Consider the following 19,728-nt stretch of genomic DNA (forward strand, 5'->3'; position numbering starts at 1 on the left):
ATTGCTGAGGCAGTTCTCAGAAGTCTGTCTCCAGGAGAGAGACTGAAAATAGCCAGAGCAGTAATCGCCACCTCCGAGACTGGATTCCCTAAATATAACGAGTGGCACTCAACCCCAGATTATCTCTGCCCACTGAGGACAAAGATGTCAGCAGGAAGGAAAGGAGGCCTCCGTGCCTCGGGACACGAGGGCGCCAACGCTACACCCTCTTGAATCTCTGGAAGGTACGCATGGACCACCACGAGAATTTCTCTCTGGCAAGCACCCGCCCATCTTGACGTGGGTCTGCCTGCCTCCTGATTCCACGTGCAGTAACCCTTGGACGCCTGGAGTGGTCGCGGCCTCCCTCCCCTCTATTCCCACCTAATGACGGGACCCTTGTTTATCAAGCCCCCAAGAGCCTTTGAGAGTCTCCAGGAAGGCGGACTGCCTTCATGCCAGTGATGAAACAGAGGAGAAAGCAGAATACTGCTAGTAACTGAGTCCCAGCATCTCCAACGAGGCCAACTTTATACTAAAATATATTTGTGTGCGCACATGTATATGCATAGAATGAGAGACACTAACAAGAATTACTCTAAAACGTCAATACTGGTGATTCCCAGTGATTTTAATTCCCTTTTCATTTTTCTGTATTTCCCAATTTTTTACCATCAAGGTGATTATCTTTTTACAATCATTTTATAAAACATTACCTTAAAAGATAATAATGGTATAATTTACGTAGACATGAACATGGCATATGGTAGACAAGGCCGTTCATGTGGTGCCGTGCCTAAAGTAAAGAAGACAGGAAAAAAGTGTAGATACAGAAAGCTCATTTTCTCTCCCTATAGCTCCGTTGTTGCTACTTATCTGTGAAGTTCCTGGGTCTCCGCCTACCCATTTCTTGGAGCCGCTATAGACTGCATATATCTAAAGGCTGGAACCACAACTTCAAACTTCCATACAATCAAAGCCCTTCACTTGAAATGCCAACTAATGGCCAAATGACTAAAGCAAATTTTTATGTGTTGTTTTCTTCTTCTCTTTTGATACAAATATTAAAAACAGGTAGTGAAACAGCAGCTGGATGGGAGAATTATCTGTAAAATTATTAATTTCTGAATAGTTGAGAAGGTGAATGCAGTTGACTGTTGAACAACGTGGGGGTTCATCTGCGTGTAACTCACAGCCGGCCCTCTGTCTCCGCAGTTCCTTTCCGGAAGCGCGTTCAACCAACCTCAGACCATGTAGTACCGTGGTATTTACTACTGAAAAATATCCGTGTATAAGTGGAACCGTGCAGTTCAAACCCGCGTTGTTCAAGGGTCAACTGTGTATGGTTTTTACATCATGGAAATGGTGACATTTAAGTATCAGTGGGTTTTTTAAAGTTAAAGTCAAACTACATGCAAGTAACGTAATTAACTGAGAATTTCCTGCTCTGGAATAGTATACCTTAGTCAAGGTGCTTCACCGGTTCCGCCTTTGCCCACTGAACACCACATGACTTCAAATCCATGAGAGCTAAGGAAGCACCCCTGACCAACCCTACCAGGTGGTAACAGACAAGCTCTGTAAAGCTCTTCTGTTTCTTCTCTTCTACATATTTTCACTGCATTATGCAACCACGTGGCATACACATAAAACTATACTCAAATGAAATCCAACTTCTTTGCCAGGATCCATAGGCTTGAGAATGTTACTCATACTGCCCCCGTGGCTGAAGGTTGTGGTTCTCTAAAGGATGACATCAATAAAAGAGATGCTGTTGCTGCCATATGGTAAAAATAAGATGTACGAGACCCAGGGCAATTAAAGAGGACCATTTGGTACTTTCTTTGATGTAACTGCCCTGCAATGGAATACATAATAGACTCAGAACCAGAAGACTTCGTCTTAAAACACAGCCCTGCATTTTGCTAGTGACATGATCTTGCCTACATTACTTACCGTCTGCCCTTTCATTATTATTGTTATTAAATAATTTTTCTTTTTTCTGGCCACACTGCGTGGCATGTAGGATCTTAGCTCCCGACCAGGGATCGAACCCGCGCCCCCTGCCGTGGGAGCGCGGGGTGCTAACAACTGAACCGCCAGGGAAGTCCATGCCCCTTTAAAATGGGGGTTGCTATAAAGATTTTAAAAAGGATAGTGTCTGTGAAAACACTTAAAATTATTGTAGAACACAGCAGTTTACCTGGGGAAGAAAAAGAAGCCTCAGTTCTGGGGCTCTGTGTCCTTGAAAATCCCATCCACAGGGTTTGGATGGCCTGGAGCAGTGGGTGGAGCTGGAGTTAGGGGTAAGGTGTGTGAATGATCAAAAGAGTTTTCCTGAGCTCGGAGCTCGAGGCCGTGGAACAGTCCTAATCTCTCAGCTGAGGAATGCTTCCAAGGTAGACTTGCCTCGGGAATCCTCAGTGGGAGTCGGGCCATCGGTGAGGAGAGAGATGGAGCTAGCCAGACGGACCCATGTATTAAGGGAGCCTTTGCCACGTTACTGCCTAGCGACAGCGTGTTAAGAGTGGATGGGACCCAAGTGAAACAGAACAAGCAGCAGGTGCAGACCAGGAAAGCAACGCTAGCCAGGGGCCTGCTGGGCCTCTGGACGGGGTCAGCGTGCACCACGAGGGGCCGAAGGCACATCTTACTCCTGCTGTACTTCTGACCAAGGTGGCCCTGACCAGGAGGAGAACCACCTAGTCACTAAAGAGGGATGGTATCCTTCTGACAGTCCACTGCTAAGCCTGCAGCACTACTTCTTTGGGAGATAAACAAGGCGGCCATGAAGAACGCACATGGGAGCCCTCTGCCTTGGTCACGGTCATCCAAATCTTTCAAGATGGGACAGGACACTGTCTCCCCAGGACAACGTCTCCCCATCTGTGTTCTGAGAGCATTAATCCCATAAAACGTCCCTAGAAAAAGTCTTGCTGATATCAAGTTTTAAAAATATTTACTACATTCTTCAACTAGAGGGTCACACTGCCCCCTTACACACAGGAAAGGCCCTGAAAAGTCTTGCAGTTAAAAAAAAATCTCCCTTTGTTTAACCAAAGTGCTTTTCATAGGCAACATTATCTGGTGTTAATGTTGGGAGCAGAGTGGGGTCTAGAGCCAGGCTTCGAACCTTAAGTTCCTCCACTTACTAGCTGTGTGAGTATGGGCAAGTTAGTCTCTCTGGCTCAGTTTCTGTACCTGTGAAATGGGAAGAATAATATACCTTCCTCATGGTGTTTTTCTTGAACATGAAATGAGCTAATAAGTACAAATCGTTGAGAACAAGGCCTGGAATACACAAAGCACTGAATAAATATTAGCTATTATAATCTGTATTACTATATCTGAAGAGTAAATATCTTATTGTTTTCTATGAATGACACCTATTTACATCCTAAGCAACTTGTGTCCCATGGAATAGGGAAAATCAGGTGTAGCACAGAAAGCCTAACATAGGAGTCAGAGTTTCAATCTCTAATTCCAACTTACCCGTCCTGGGTCTGTTAAAAAAAATAAGGTCATTAGACTAGTGATCCTTCCAGCTACAACCGTCCAAGTTTCTAAGAAAGAGGCAAAGAACCATTAAACCCAGAAGCCCCAACCCAGTCCTGGATCCAATCTGGGTGCTCTAAGGCTCTACCTTCCAGAAACCTTCTTCAGATTTAAAGTTGCTATTGCAGGACTTTGGGTTAAGGAGCTGGCTGCTGCTCGGCAAGATGGATAAGGATACTGCCTCTGCCACCTCCCCCCACAGCTCTGAAGCTCTCAGCGGGGAATCAAACTGGCAGCAGTTACGGTGGCAGCAGCTGCCACCTGCCCACTCCAGGGGAGCCTCCGGCAGCCCCAGTCCCCTCTGCCTCGGTTTCTGGCACCAAAGCATCACTCCAGTTTCCCCTTCTCTGGTCTCCAGGGCCCAGAGGGAGCCTGGACCTGTCTGCTGGTCATCTACTCTGCTTCTCTTGGATCTTGCTAGCTCCTTCAAGGGTTGAACTCTTCTTCGAGTCTTCCTCATTTGTACAGAGCTCCAGGCTGTCATTTCGGATACCCATCTGTGCTCGAACTTGTTGACGTGTTTCAATTCTGGACCTCACCTCTGGAGTCCAGCCTATCCCGGCAGGAAAAAAGCTGCTGCTTCTGCCCCTGAGGGTGTACTGCCCATGCCTCCGCTTCCCCCAGCTCAGTCTTTTGGAATTCTCTAGAGTGTCAAATGGCCAAACCAGTTTGCATGTTACTCATGCATCCATCCAGCCCATCTCTAGCCAGAAGGCCAATATTCACTAAATGCTTCCTACAGCCAAGCACTGTCCTAAGTTCTGCTGATGCAACGCTGAGCAAAAACAGACATTCTCCCTGTTCTCATTTGATACACATTTGAGGAGAGGAAAAAAGACAAACAAAAAAATGAAAAAGCACTCTAAATAGTGAAAAGAGCCATGAAGAAAAGAAAACAAGGTGAGGTTATAGAATAATGGTGACGGGAAAGGAGAATTCAATAAGGGGGGAGGGGTAAGATTAGGCCTCTTGTGGGAGGGGACACCTGAGCTGAGACCTGAAAGACAAGAGGACCCAGCTGTGCAAAGCTCTGGTCCAGGGTGTTCTCCTGGAGGCAGAGGGAAGAGCCAGTGCACAGACCCTGCGGCCAGGACCAGCTCATGAGAGGGAGCAGGAGATGAGACCAGTGTGGCTGGAACAGAGCGAGTGAGGCCAGGAAGATGAGACCAGAAAGGGAGGCAGGGACAGATGGTGCTGGGCCTTGTAGGTTCAGATAAGGAGTCTGGATTTTGTTCTCACTGCGATAGGAAGTCAGAGAAGAACTGTAAGCGGGGAGTGACATGGTAAGTCCATCCTTCTTGGGGTTGCAACAACTATGGTATGTGCTTAGCAATACACCAGTGATTCTCAGCCAAACTCTACATTCTGTTTGCTCAGAACAGTACCAGGGATATTAAGGTACTGGACCAGAGCGGAAGTGAAAAGAACAACAAAGCCACCCAACGATATCCCGGTTAGCCTGAGAGATACATTACACTGTAATTTAAGAAGTTAGAATTTCGTACACGTTAACGGCTCTAACGAATCAGATAAACCCCACCTTCTGGGATTTGGCAGTGATAGCAGCTCAGGCAGCAGTGCTGTCTGAATCCTCAGAAACCCAAAATAACATCTGTACAGAAAAAGCAGCATTGCTCACAGTTAACTGACTTGGCCTGGAAAGTTAGAGAACTGGAAATGTAAAGATGGTATCTTTAACAAGTGTCGTTCTACTATTTTATAGCTCTTGCCAACACAGCATTTTAAAAAAAAAAAAAGACGTGCACTAAAGTGAGTTTCCAATTGAAAAAATAAATCCCCGACGCGGGCAACATTAGCAGCCCCGTTCCTTGCCCCTGTAATAAATGATGAGGCAGGTATTCCGAAGATGAAAAAGCAGAGCATCTCTTTCTAATCCTGACAGACATCCTCCCCTGTTCACTGATCCTTTATCCTGGTGCAGAGACCTGCATGGGGAAGTCGATTCCTGGTGTGTCCCTGATAAGAAGGCAGGGACAAGATCTCTTTAGCAGGCACTGTTCGCGAAGCTGTGCCCAGTTTCTCTGCCCTTTGAAACTGGGAAAGCGCGTGTGCCCCTGACAGTCATATTCAGCAAATGCACTGAAAGCAGAAGAAGCACAGTCACTAACACAGAGGCACCGCCAGTAATTAACATCCTGACGCTGAGAGCTCCTGTGATGAGAGGTGCCGGGAGCAAACACAGACGGCGCCCAGGGTGGGCCAGGCTGTCATGCCTGCGTGTGTACGTGCACTCGAGGTGAGAGCCTTGGAAGGACTGCATTTCCTCTGTCTCTTGGAGAAGAAATACAGATTGGGTCTCCTCTCAGATCCCCCATGCCCAGCCTAGATTCCTCTTTTACCTTTAATCTCTTTAAGACTCGCATAGAGGCTACTTTGTAATAAAACGATTCTCGATTTATATCACCCAAGGATGACTGTTCTATCTCCCCCAATAGGCTGTAAAAGCCTCCAAGTCCAAGTCATCTCTTTTGCTCCCCACTCACCCATCATATAAAAACTTCCAACAGTGTAGGAGGGAGTGAAATAAAAAATAATTGTCTTCCAGCCTCGCTCCCCAAAGATAACCACTGTTAAGTTTCTCGCCTCTCCCATAAAAGTTTGTGGGCAAACTTCTGTATTATTCAATGTTCAATCCAAAGAGCAAAACTCATAAGAAATACGGATTGATACACAGAATTTTAAACCACTTGCAGTTCACGGCATATATACCAATAAATAATTATAAATTACTACATAATAAGGCGTGTTGTGGACATTCCAAGGTAGCTACGACCACTCACACCCCCTCTGCCTCCCGGGGCTTCGGTGAGCACTGCATTTGGGTAGCAGATGCTGTTACCCGGCACAAGCCTGCTGAGTCCGGCTCTGTCTCTCACATGCAGGCTCTTCCCTGGCCAACTGATTCCATCTCTCTGGTTCTCAGTTTCCTCTGCTGCAAAATGAGAAGGTGTTCTCTGTGGTCCTTGCATCCAGGACCTTGAAGTTAACAGCTGAGTAATGATAAATACAAACAGGTATGCCACAGCCAAACTCCGAAATGTGTGTCAGGAAGAAAGTCACAGAGACAATCAATGTAACAGATTACCAGGAGGAGGCGGATGTAAATCATTATGGAGCAGTTATTATTATTATTTTTATTATTTTTTTTACCAAATTCCTGAGCTGTAATTCATAGGAAAATCCACATCTTGTTTTACCACAGAGATGCACCAAGCAATATCTGCTGATTCTGAAGTCATCTTAGGACACATCAGCAACCCTTCTGAAGCAGAAACAACCCACGTTCACTCATTTCTCAGCAACACATGTGGCCTGCTCACCAGCCTCAGAGGGCTCCAGAATAATTTTCCATTGCCAAGAGTTACAGATAAGTTCAGTAACATGCAGCAGCTATAGGGTCAAAACTGAAGGGACCAGTCAACATCTGAATTCTCATATGCCACCTCAGTGACATCTAGCTGCCTACCAGGGAGGCGGTCTTCCCGCTGGTCAGTCCACATGTGCTGTTCTGTTCTGACCACATCCTCTACCAGCAGCACAGATAAATACCCAGAGGAGGGAGGGAGTGGGGAGAGAGGGAAAAGGTGCCGAGAGTGGGAAGGTTGCAATCACTGTTAAACCTCCATTCGGCAATTTGACTGCAAAGCTTAAAGCAGCAAAGACACTAACTGAAAATCCTTATTCTAGGGCAAAGCTGGGAAAAGGGAAGTGGCATTCACACGTGTCTCTGCCGAATGTTCTCGCCTTTTCTCTCGGAGGCAGGAAAGATGGAGATGAAGAGAACAAACCCTGGGGTTAGAGAGACGTGGGTCTGGCCACTACCAGACAATTACCTATCCGTTCTGAGGCTCCATCTGTCCACATATTTAGAAAGAGATAGACAAGGCAATACACGCATTGTGCTTGCTGTTATTATCCTGTGAAAAGGTGGGTTTCCGTGGGCTAGCGCCTGTGAAAGACAGGATCCTTAAACAACGATGACACGTCAAACTGAGAAATCACATCCTGGTAAAGGAGCCATTCCTTACCTGGAAAGAATTCATACAGCGGAGGGACAGAGGCAGCGTGGCGTTACTCCTCGACAGTATCAACAGCAGCTCCAAGCAGGTGGCAGAGGGCAGGGTGAGGGAGTGGACGCTGATGTCACTTTCCCACGAGCTGGCGAGCCTGAAACACACCGATATGTGCAACTTCGTCATTGCATCCAGTCAGAAGGATTTCAAAAATCTGATGTAAGGAGAAAACTTTCGGTTGTGGGAGAGAAAGAGCAATGTACAAGAAATAGAAATAAAATGGTTATACTAAAAATTCACAGAGAACATGTACAAGACATTTTTATAGTGTTTTTGATATAAAACAGATGGATAAGGCAATTTTTTTCAGGTCAACATCTCATACTCAAAGTTTAAGAGTTGTATGAGATGCAGTCTCATTTGTGAGGGACCTGTGGGGGGAGTTAATAGTTAACACTTCAAACGCTTCCTTTGTTCTATGCCCTGTTCCACATGTAGCATCTTTTTCAACCCTCAAATAGCTATGAAACTGAACTACTGTTATCCCATGCTCCAGATGTGGAAATTGTTTCTGAGCTGGATATGCCGCAAGAAACATCTAGTTCAGTTTTTTGCAGACTTTTTAAAAAGTGATAAAATCCTTTAATCAAAAATTCTTGTCAAAGTCCCTGTTCATAATACAAACAAGAGTGAAGCTGCTCTGTTGGAAGGGAGGGGTTGGCAGGAGACCCCTTCATCTTCCAGAGAGGCGTGCAAAGCAGCTGCTACTCCCTGTGGAACCTACTCGAAAATCCTCTCAAGAGGGACATGAGCGAACTGAGGGCTAGAAAAGTAAAGGGACTTGTCTGAGAGGAGGCAGATGTTTAGAAAATGCTATGACTGATTCTGGATCCTGGAGTCCTGACTTCCCATCTAGCGCTTAAAGTACAGGGAAAACCAGGAAAGCATTATGAGAATATGATATACTAAGAATAGCACGAGTCTTATGCTATCAACTCTTCTATTTACTTGAGTATTTCCTGCCTATGCCCCTACCAAAGTGTCTCTTATCACTGTCCTAATTTTTAAAGAGTAATATATGTGTATTTTAAATATATATATTTCTCTTAAAAATATATTTTTGCCTTTCCTTAAATCTCTTTCTGTAAAGCTACCTTTAACCGAATCAGTGGTGAATTCTGGAAGCTGAGAGAGCAACTGCGGTTGAGGGCATGAGGGATTTAACACTTTATGAAGAGCCATAGCAGATGCTCCAGCTGTGTGGTCCACAAGGTTACTTAAGCTGATACGTCCCTGATGTGTGGTGGGGAGTTAACTCTTCTCTGAAGCATTTGCCTACCAGCTGGACCAGAATAGGACACTGTCCACTTCCCTAAAAAAATGATCTGTTTTCAGCAAGTGCACAGTTGAGTGCCTTTTCTATGTTTTAAAAATTACTGTTGGGACTTCCCTGGTGGCACCGTGGTTAAGAATCCGCCTGCTAATGAAGGGGGCATGGGTTCAAGCCCTGGTCTGGGAAGATCCCGCATGCCCCAGAGCAACTAAGCCCATGAGCCACAACTACTGAGCCTGCGTGCCACAACTTCTGAAGCCCACGCACCTAGGGCCCGTGCTCCACAACAAGAGAAGCCACCGCAATGAATAGCTCATGCACTGCAACAAAGAGTAGCCCCCACTTGCTGCAACTAGAGAAAGCCCACGCAGCAACAAAGACCCAATGCAGCCAATAAAAATCAATTAATCAATCAATCAATCAACCAATCACTCACTCATAGTGTTTTCTATTGATTGGCTAAGCTATTCTTTCTGCTTTGACCAATTACATAACACTTCCAGCATCTCACGGGCATGGAAATAAAAATCTTGCTATCTTTGGTAAAAGTCAAATGTCACACTGGTGCAGTGGCTTCAGGCTCATCCCCTCCTCCACCTTCCTTAGGCCCCACAAACCACACGGTTACTTTCCATTCCCTGAACTGCAATACACTACATACCCTGTGTCTTGCTCATACAGTCTTCTGGGCCTGGAAGGCTGTTATCCTTCCTGGTGAACTTCTGTTCATCCTGCAAGACCCACTTACGATAATCACTTCCTTGGGGACATCCTCCTGTTGCCTTATGAGACTTAACTACTTGCTTAATACCATACCTGTACCTATCACAACCCTTAACTGCAACCCTACTTTTCTTCTTATCTGGGCTGTGTCTACACCTGTGACTCATCCTAGATCAGACATGAGCAACCATGGCCTGTGGATTCCTCTAATTTTGCAGCTAGTGTGGAAATAAAGACTAGTTAGTGTTGTTTTTCCTCAGACACACCCAGGTATTGACTTTTTGCTGGCTAAAAGCAATAGCGATTTTTCACTTTTATTGTATGTTTAATCAACAACTTAAGTTTTCAGAATTGATACCCCTACCCCATCACCCACAATGGGGATGACTAAAGGTATTTTCACTCTGAAATTTTTCTCAGTGTCTTGAAAAGGCATTTGCTTTTTCTGAATTGGATCTCTTGCCTCAAGAAGTAACTGCCCTGGAGCATAAATGTGCCTTGGGGACTCACCTGCGAATCCCCCAAACCTAACCGCAGCTCATCATGCCACAGACTGTCGGCAAGGGTGTCCCAAGATGAAGGGAACACCGCAACCTGGACCAGGGCTGCTACGGCTCATAGTTAAGGGTCCTGCCAATCAGAGATCATCTTCAAGCCACTTTCACTTTCCATCATTTTCTACTCCTCTTTTGGCAGTAACCATATTTGTAAGAAAAAGAGAAAGTGGTGAATTATACAAATAAATCATTTCAGAGTTAGCTTGTGGCTATAGCATGCTCTCCATATTGAATATTTAAATTTGACAAGTCTTAGGCCTGAGGTTGCTTCTGACTGTCATCTTGTGCCTACCCATCCAGACGGTGGGCCAGGCACTCTATCGAGGGTCACTGTCTCTCATCCTACAGCAGCCCTGAGAGGCAGGCATGTTCATCCCATTTGAAAGGTGAGGAATCCAGAGGTCAGAGAGTTTTTAAGTGATGGTCCAGCACCACACAGCAAGTGGGTGATGGGACCAGGATTCACTCAGGCCAGCCCGAATTCAAAGCCTGCTTTCTCTCCCCTGTGACCACACTGATCGCTTAAGACATCGTAAGTAGCATTATCCTCTCCAAGCAAACCACAAGCAGGACCTTAGTAACAGAATCTGCCAATGCCTATTTCTTCTGTGTTAACTCTTTAGCTTGTAAAAGACACAGTTAAGATATCTTCATTTTCTGTAGGAAGTTATCTTATCCTTTCTAAGCTGCTACTTTATTACATACATATTCTAACACTTGAATAAGAAAGGCAGTAAGATGGACATGGGAAAACACACCTCTGTCATGGTAAGCGAGAATAGTTCTATAATGAGAAAAAAAAATCAGAGGCGGCAACACAATAAATATAACTGGTTATTTCCATGATAGGAATTTAACCTGTTTTTTTTTTATATATTCTCTTATTTATTCTTTCTTATTTTCCAAGGGTTATTTTTTATGATCAGAAACAAGTTAATGTTATGAGGTTGACATGATTTGTGGTGCAGACAAAGGAATGTTTAAATGCTGTTTACAGGCATAAACATGCTGATAAGTGACTATGGTGTGATCTATCAAAAAGGACACTCAAATAGAAAATAAAATACATTAGCACTGCCTTGTCACTCACCAGCAAGTGATCTTGGACAAGCCAAGTTTCCTCATAATGTCTTGGAGTTTACACGTAACCTAGCCAATGTAGCAAACCACCAAAATTTACAAAAAAGGACATTCATTAAACAAATGATAACCACAGTCACAAAGAAAAATTACAATTAGTTATACATGTTAATTATTCGTGTTTCTCTGTAATTATAAGTATCTGCATGCATGTAAATCCGAAATTTTTATTTTAATCTAATCTTAAAGTATTCTGTGATTTAATACTTTTGATCTCTGTTGAAGCTCAAGAAGGTGAAGAATGTTGCCCTAATCTCATAGTAAGTGATGGAGAAGAAACTCAAGCATGTTCCTCTCCATTTAGATATTTTTAAAATAAACTTTATCCAAAAAAATTAAGAAGCCCAAGGGCAAATAATGGGATAAATTTTATTTTTTATTTATTTTTTGCTTCACATACATTTTATTATTAGAGTTTGAAAGCAGATAGATCTGATATTTATCAAGTTTTGCAAAGAAAGAAGAATATTTTACTTACCCTGATTTAAATCCTATCTCCTGAGTCCTCTTTGGGATAAATTTTAGATATCTCAGAACATGTCATTTTGTAATACTTTGAACTGCCTTATTTTTGAAATTAGACAATCCAACTGGACCTAATATGGCTCAAATCCTAATATTCATCCTATCCTTTTTTATTCCCTAAGTATACATTTCATTGGACTCAGGACTTATATTTTTAGGATTAAGATCTATAAATTTTCTTTACAATTTTAATTGCATAAAATATTACTTTAATCACATGAAACATCCACATCTGTAGAGAAAGAGAGAAAGAAATAACATGAAAAATGAAAACAGCTGTTTTGGTAAGTTTTCCCCAGAACTTCAGTTACTGTTTTCACTTTTTTTTTTTTTAATTTAGGAAGAAAGAAATAAAAGAGAACAGGAAGGAAAGAGGGAGAAAATTCAGTTGATCTTAATACAACTACCACACTTCTTACGTGATATTTAGGGTCTGTGTTGTTTAAGCCAGAGGTAATATTTGAGACTATCCACCCAAGGTTCAAATATCAATACATATTTCTGTTACTGATTTAAGCATTTTAAGAAACGGGATTCTAATAATCCAGAATCTGGATTATTTCTGTTATTTCCTACAAAGACATCATAGACCTAAATCACATTAGACCTATAAAATCAACAAAGAACTTCAAACAGAATAACGAACTAAATATCAATTGAAACCTATTTCTGTGATTTTTAAAGTCCTGGGGGAGGAAAAGCTTTTCTAGGAGACCAGAGCTGTCAGCCAGGTGACTTTAGTCTAAGAGACCAAATGTATGCAGAGGACACACCACCCTTATTTCTAAACTTTCGCCTTGACAAAATTCCCTAGAGAAGCAACTATGGCCTATCTATTTTTAAAGAGACAATGAGAAGGGGAAAAAAAGTCATTTTCCATCACTTCTAACAAAAATGGTGAAATTGAGAATGAATCAAACACCAATCAATATTAAGAAAAGAACCTGAGAAAACAGCAAGGTGACACAGGATTCTAAGAAACATAAGAGGTCGTTTAATGTAACAAAGACAAAAATGACAAATAGAGATCATATAACACCTCTCCCAAAAATTACATCAAAAGAGTCCAACGCACTGTAATATGGTATAAAAGAGCTCAACTTGAAAATATTTAACTTAAATCTTACGTTTCTCATATTTTAGTAGTTGATTTGGACACTGCAGTCCTAGAAAGGCCGAAAAAAGCAAATAGCCTATTAATGATGTTGAAATATAATACTGTTTATACCTGTAGATCCTTAAAATTCAATGTCAAAGCTATAACAATGATAATCTCATTAATTTAAGCTCTCAAAATACCAAATCAGGCAAATGATCAAACCACAGTGGTAGAATCATTAAAAACATACAACCATTTAATACATAGTTTGGACAAAGAATTCTTTTAAAATTCTTATAAATTGTCAAGAACACAAAATTCTGAAACAACTAAATGTACTGGCATATCTGTTATGATAAGTCATATTAACTCCATCATATTTAAATATTTAAAAAGTACCAATTCATAAAAATAGAACCTGAAAAATATACATATCAACTACTGCTTATAAATTTCAAAATAAGGTTAAGCGATAAACAGTATTTCTTTGAAATTACAGTGTTTTCTTTGAAAATCACAGAAAAAAATGAGTTTTTTAAATCACAAATGTCAAAACAGTTCTTCAGCTCTCTTTGAATTAAACGGTTCTTGAGAGAAAAGAGATTTTGGTACGCAATTCCTGAAAGCTATGGCTTTTAAACTTTGCTCCTAAGATCTATAAGCTTGTCAAGAGAGAGATATAAACTTCTTTCTCTCAGAGAGAAAGCATGGAGAAAATGGTTCTGCTTTAAATAAGATACCAAAACGGCAATCTCAAAATTAAGTATATTAATTCATGCCAAAAAATAACAAGAGATTTTGCTTTTTTATAAATGCCTGTAGTACTGCAAGACACCAGCTGTTGAGAACATACGAATGGTATTATCCTTGTCACGAAAGAAGAGAACTGACCCTACACACATTCCTGCTAGAAACCTCATAATTAGAAGTAACATCATTAGAGATGTCATAATTTGAAGAAGTCCATCTAAAGAGGCCAGCTATTCCTTCAGATTTTTTAAAACTTTTTGTTGTAGAAAATGTCAAGTATACAAAAGGCTATTTGGAAGAAAATAAATTTAAAAACATACCATATTCAAAATTAAAGTCAAGATTAATTAATGGCATTAGTATAAAAAAACAAATCAATAAAAAAGAATCTTTCCAGAAAAATCTAAGAAACTACAACAAACTCATAAGCCATAAGGGCTTTATATTTTTTTAAAATAGTATTGTTAATAAACAAAAAATCTTTAAAAATCACAGGCAGAGAACAGAAACCATTGTGACAGAAAGAACCATTATATATATATATATATATATATAATATATATATATATATTTTTTTTTTTTTTGGCACACGGGCTTAGTTGCTCCGCGGCATGTGGGATCTTCCTGGAGCTGGGATCGAACCCGTGACCTCTGCATTGGCAGGCGGATTCTTAACCACTGCGCCACCTAGGAAGCCCACCATTATATATTTATAAAAGGAGGACAAAGGATGCAAATTCATTTTTTTTTTAATTTTTTGATGCAGTTTCGCATTTTTTCATTTTGTTTTGTTTTGTTTTTGCGGGGGGTCTTAAAATTCCATGTGTTTTAATTTATTTTCTTTCAATTTTTATTGGAGTATAATAGCTTTTACGCTGTTGTGCCAGTTTCCTCTGTACAACAGAGTGAATCAGCTATATTTATACATATATCCCCATATCCTCTCCCTCTTGAGCCTCCCCTCTAGGCTGTCACCAATTATCGAGTTGATCTCCCTGTATTATGCAGTTGCTTCCCACTAGCCATCTATTTTAAAAAGGCTTTCAAGTAGTTATTTCCAAACCATTTGAAGGTCACAGGTTTTCACGATAGCGTGATTAAAACTGTTGCCTCTCTCCCTACAAGAGTGTTCACTTCCACAAAGAAAATTTTGCACAGAATTTTGAGTGTTTTTCAGACCACCCAATTCCCCAAGCCCACTCATGACCTCCTTTCATATAAATGGAATCATATAATACACGGCCTTTTTTTCCCTGGCTTCTTTCACTTAGCAAGCATGTTTTCAAGATTCATGGACCTCAGAATAAGAGCCACTGTTTCTTTAGGTCAAAATCTGATTTCTAATTTACCATTTTTGATAAAATATTTTAAAAGTTCCACGTAATTATACATCATAATATTTGTGTTAGCATATTTTACTAAGTATAACCATTAAGAAAAAATTTTTGAAGCGTTTTAAAGAGCAAGTCTCCTGGGAAAAGCATTTCCAATCTTTTAACCACTTTCCTGAGTAACTGAGGTCAATGCATGAGGGTGGGATGTAATAAACTAGGTCCACTCTGATAACATTCTCATAAGTAAACCTCACACTGGGCCTCCCTAGCTTTCCTGTTCCATCATGGGCCACCTCAACCAACACGTCCACTGATCAATACTGCCTGCTCTGTCCCACAGTTTAAGTTCTTTGACAGTGCGGATGTAAAAGTGCTTATGATGCATGAAGTACAAAGCAAGGCATTAAGACTTCTTTTATTGTTTCCTAGACCTGGTATGACAGACAGCTTTTCTTCATTTTTCAATTCAAATCTGTTGGCAGTGACTATGTTGAGATGTCCAGTGAAACCACGTTTGATCTCAGCAAAGAAGAGATGATCTACCAGCACTCTATCAGCCCGTGGCTTCGGAAGGGGCGTATCCTGGTGGTTGGCGCCATCCCTCCCTCCCCTCCCCTCCCCTGCCTTTACTGAATACCATCACCTTCAGCATCCCTGGCTACTCTTTACACCTCTTCCTAAGTCCACTCTCAGATGGCCTTCTCTTGCAAATCCAGACAGTCTTCCTTCATGAGAGGGTAGTTGGCAATGGTGTAACTCATTCAGATGAATCAGGCCTGGCCAATCTTGGTCTCCTAGCTATTAGTAACTGGACTGTATGACCCAAGTCACAAGTGGCTCTCTCTGACTCATCCGAAGACAAATCCCAACAACTAAAAATTCTGTCCCTCCAATGAGGAGAGATGAGGATCCAAAGGCCAAGATCACTAACTTACTCATGCTCCCTGTGCAAGAGGCCTTGATTTTAGAAAATGTCCTCATGATTAAGACTTCCGACCTTTTGTGAAGAAGTCTCTTGTCAATGTAACTCTAGTAGCCTAGTGTGAAAGCCCAGCAGGCCACAACCATTTCAGGTAAAGTCAAAGAATCAATTTCCAAGTTATCTTGCATAGAGAAAATTCATTTCTACCAACTTAAATTCAATTCCCCTGTAGGAATTTGATTCTTCTGTACCTTAATGAAATGAATATAAACAATAAGACCTACCTGGTCAGGCCACAGAGTCTCCTAAATTTTATATCTATCATTTACACATTAGCAGACCCTAAATAGATGTGATTATAGAACTGGCAAGTATACGCCAAAGTTCTATTCAAAGGTTTTATGGATTAAGAAGTATCCCCTCCATGAGCATCCTGAGTCAAAGAGGGAAATATGTGACTAAATTTTTCCAAGGCAGAAAGAGATCTTGTGAAATGAAAGCTTTTGGAACCTGAGAGGAATTTTGCTAAAACCTCCAAAGGCCACAATTTTTTTAAAAAATTATTAAATATATAGTTTCTCTTTCCTGGACACTACACCCTTGAAATGAGCTACCTCTGATAACTGGCTTTCACTATTCTTCATTCTGTTTATTTTGGAGAGGATATTCTCAATATTTGGTATCAAAGTATAAAAAAGACGCTTAAGATGTAAGTAATCATCCCTGTACTGCATATGTGTGTATAACTGGGGGTGGGAATGGGGTGTTAAATATGGGATACTCAAGAAATCAGTATTCTAGAAAGGTTTTAAAGTTATTCTCAGGAACTGGTGAAAGGCAGTTAAGCTCCTGAATTTACCAGCATTAGGAGAGCTAGAAAAGCTAACTTGCCTTCTTTTTTTTTAAAAAAAAAAAACAGCAATACAACACACTGTGAATATAAAAATATTGCCATCCTCCAAACAAATTTACACTACAATGAGAAATTACTTGTGAATGTTAAAATGAGGAGAGCTTGCTTTTTTAAGCCTAGGAAAAAGGCACATAGCAACACAATGTTTCTTGATGGTCCAACCAAAAAAGTTTATGTTTAAGTCTTTCTTTTAAAATAACAAAAATATTTTATTTATAACCAAAGTATGTTTGTCAAATTAATTTTTTATTTAATTTTAAATTGGAGTTTAATTGATTTACATTATATTAATTTTAGCTATACAGCAAAGCGGCTCAGTTATACATATACATATATCCATTCTTTCTCAGGTTCTTCTCCCATTTAAGTTATCACAGAGTATTGAGTAGAGTTCCCTGTGCTGTACAGTAGGTCTTTGTTGATTATCTATTTTATATATAGTAGTGTGTATATGTTAAACCTAAACTCCTATCTATCCCTCCCTGCCACACTTCCCCTTTGGTAACTATACGTTGTTTTCTATGTGTCTACGAGTCTGTTTCTGTTTTGTAAATAAGTTCATTTGTATCATCTTTTTAGATTCCACATATAAGTGATATCAGATGATATATTTCTTTCTCTGTCTGACTTCACTTAGTATGATAATCTCTAAGTCCATCCATGTTGCTGCAAGTGTCATTATTTCATTACTCATGGCTGAGTAATATTCCACTGTATATATGTACCACATCTTCTTTACCCACTTCTCTGTCAATGGGCATTTATGTTGCTTTCATGTCTTGGCTATTGTAAACAGTGCTTCTATGAACGTTGGGGTGCATATATCTTTTTGAATTATCGTTTTCTCCAGATATATGCCCAGGAGTGGGATTGCTGGATCATATAATAGTTCCATTTTCAGTTTTTTAAGGAACCTCCATACTATTCTCCATAGTAGCTGCACCAATTTACATTCCCACCAACAGTGCAGGATGGTTCCCTTTTCTTCAGACTGTCTCTGGCATTTATCGTTTATAGACTTTTTGATGATGGCCAACCTGACTGGTATGAGGTGATAACATCATTGTAGTTTTGATTTGCATTTCTCTAATAATTAGTGATGCTGAGCATTTTTTCATGTGCTTTTTGGCCATATGTATGTCTTCTTTGGAGAAATGTCTATTTAGATCTTCTGCCCATTTTTTGATTGAGCTGTTTGATACTGAGCTGCATGAGCTGTTTGTATATTTTGGAGATTAATCCCATGTCGGTCGCTTTGTTTGCAAATATTGTCTCCCATTCTGCGGACTGTCTTTTCATTTTGTTTACGGTTTCCTTTCCCTAGGCAAAAGCTTTTAAGTTTAATTAGGTCCCATTTGTTTATTTTGGGGTTATTTGCTAAATTACTGATACAAACTTTCAAAAACCTATAAACTTGCTTTAGTTAGTGAAAGAAACATATATTTTCAGTGAAAGTATACTTTTGACACCTAAGTTCATCTCTTATTAACATGCCAAGCATCATCTTCAATTCTGCTTTCTAATTACTTACAACATTGAGTTTTAGAAACCAACAAAAATAAGTCACTACTTCAAAATGTGAAATCCCTGAAAATCAAGACCTATATGATGACTGCAGATCTATACTGACATGGAAAGACAGTCACACCATTTTGACAAGCTTAAAAAAAAAAAAAAGCACAGGAAAAATAAAGAACAATACATATAGCTAAAATTAATTTATATAAAACTAAATCTTCTAACCATATCTTTTTGTGTAATGTACATAAAGAGATATATATAAGGGAGAGTGCCTATGGGGACTGAAATTATAAGAATTCTGCTTGCTCTCTTAAGATTATATTTTCCAGTATTATTTCAAATGTTTACAGTGAATATGACTATTTTGGTGATCATATTAAAAGTCAAGCTATTTTCATTTTGAAAATATATGAAGTGAAAACTATCTTTGAATATTTAAAATATGTATTAACATTATATACAGTAAAATTAGTTTTTATGCAAGAAATCAACCAAATCATCTTACAAGTACTTTAAATCTTTAATTTAAAAATTTACTGAAACTAACCTAATCATGTCTTTTCCATGAAAAAAAGTACTTGAGATGGTAACTTTGAAATCCAAGATTTTCATCACTGTCAGCATCACTCAAGTTGTTCTAGATATTAAAAATGTGTTACCTATAAATTGACAGCTTTGGTGATTGCTATTAATAGCATTCTTTGCTTAGAAAATAAAGAACAAAAAATAAATGTACAAATGACTGACTGCTTGAGGTGACTTGAGCAGGTATGTTACGTGTTATTAGGAGATAATAAAGAGATGTTAAAACTAGGGAGATTTTTTTAAGTGCCAGGATATAAAGCTTGCGTCCAAGGAACATAAGGCAAGATTATTTCAGGTAATTTCTATGAACTGGAAACAAAGTAAAAGCCCATGTTATTTGCTTTTGCACTTTGCGAAAATCAACCAGGGAGGGAGTGTGGTTTCTTTGGAAAGTCAGTGTCCAACATATCACACAACCTAGTATTCGTTCGCCTTTTTGTTATGTCCAATAGAATCATAATAACTACCAATCTGCCTGATGCTATGATCCCATTAGGTCGTGTACCCTAAACAGAGAGAGCTTAAGTCTAACCAGACCAAACAGCTGTTTTAACAGTTGGGTTTCTCCAAAATTAAAATGTTCTATTCCTGACAGTGCCTAGCAACTCAACTGTTAACACAGCTGCTCAAGTTGAAGAGTTAAAACCAAGTGTACATACAGTCTTCTCCCATTTGCAACTGCTTTGAGATTCTTCCAGAATAGAAGTTCCTAAACTTAAGTTCATTTTGACATTTTCCCGACCTGTTTAAATTTTTGT

The 19,728-nt window shown here is 40.2% G+C and overlaps 1 protein-coding gene across 6 annotated transcripts in view; it reads right to left on the reverse strand.

Annotated features, from left to right (window-relative positions):
- The window catches only part of UBE3D (ubiquitin protein ligase E3D), a 143,201-nt gene that overhangs the window by 45,292 nt on the left and 78,181 nt on the right, over positions 1-19,728 (reverse strand). For 4 of the 6 annotated variants that reach the window (XM_057738837.1, XM_057738835.1, XM_057738833.1 and 1 more), the window contains exon 9: positions 7,584-7,722. The exons of 1 other annotated variant lie outside the window; for it this stretch is intronic. In XM_057738837.1, the coding sequence (XP_057594820.1) occupies positions 7,584-7,722 (139 nt within the window). Of the gene's footprint in view, positions 1-7,553; positions 7,723-19,728 lie in introns of those variants that run through there. One more of the 6 variants, XM_057738834.1, reaches the window with a different exon arrangement.

Source organism: Hippopotamus amphibius, chromosome 6, assembly GCF_030028045.1.
Source record: "Hippopotamus amphibius kiboko isolate mHipAmp2 chromosome 6, mHipAmp2.hap2, whole genome shotgun sequence".
Lineage (NCBI taxonomy): Eukaryota > Metazoa > Chordata > Mammalia > Artiodactyla > Hippopotamidae > Hippopotamus > Hippopotamus amphibius.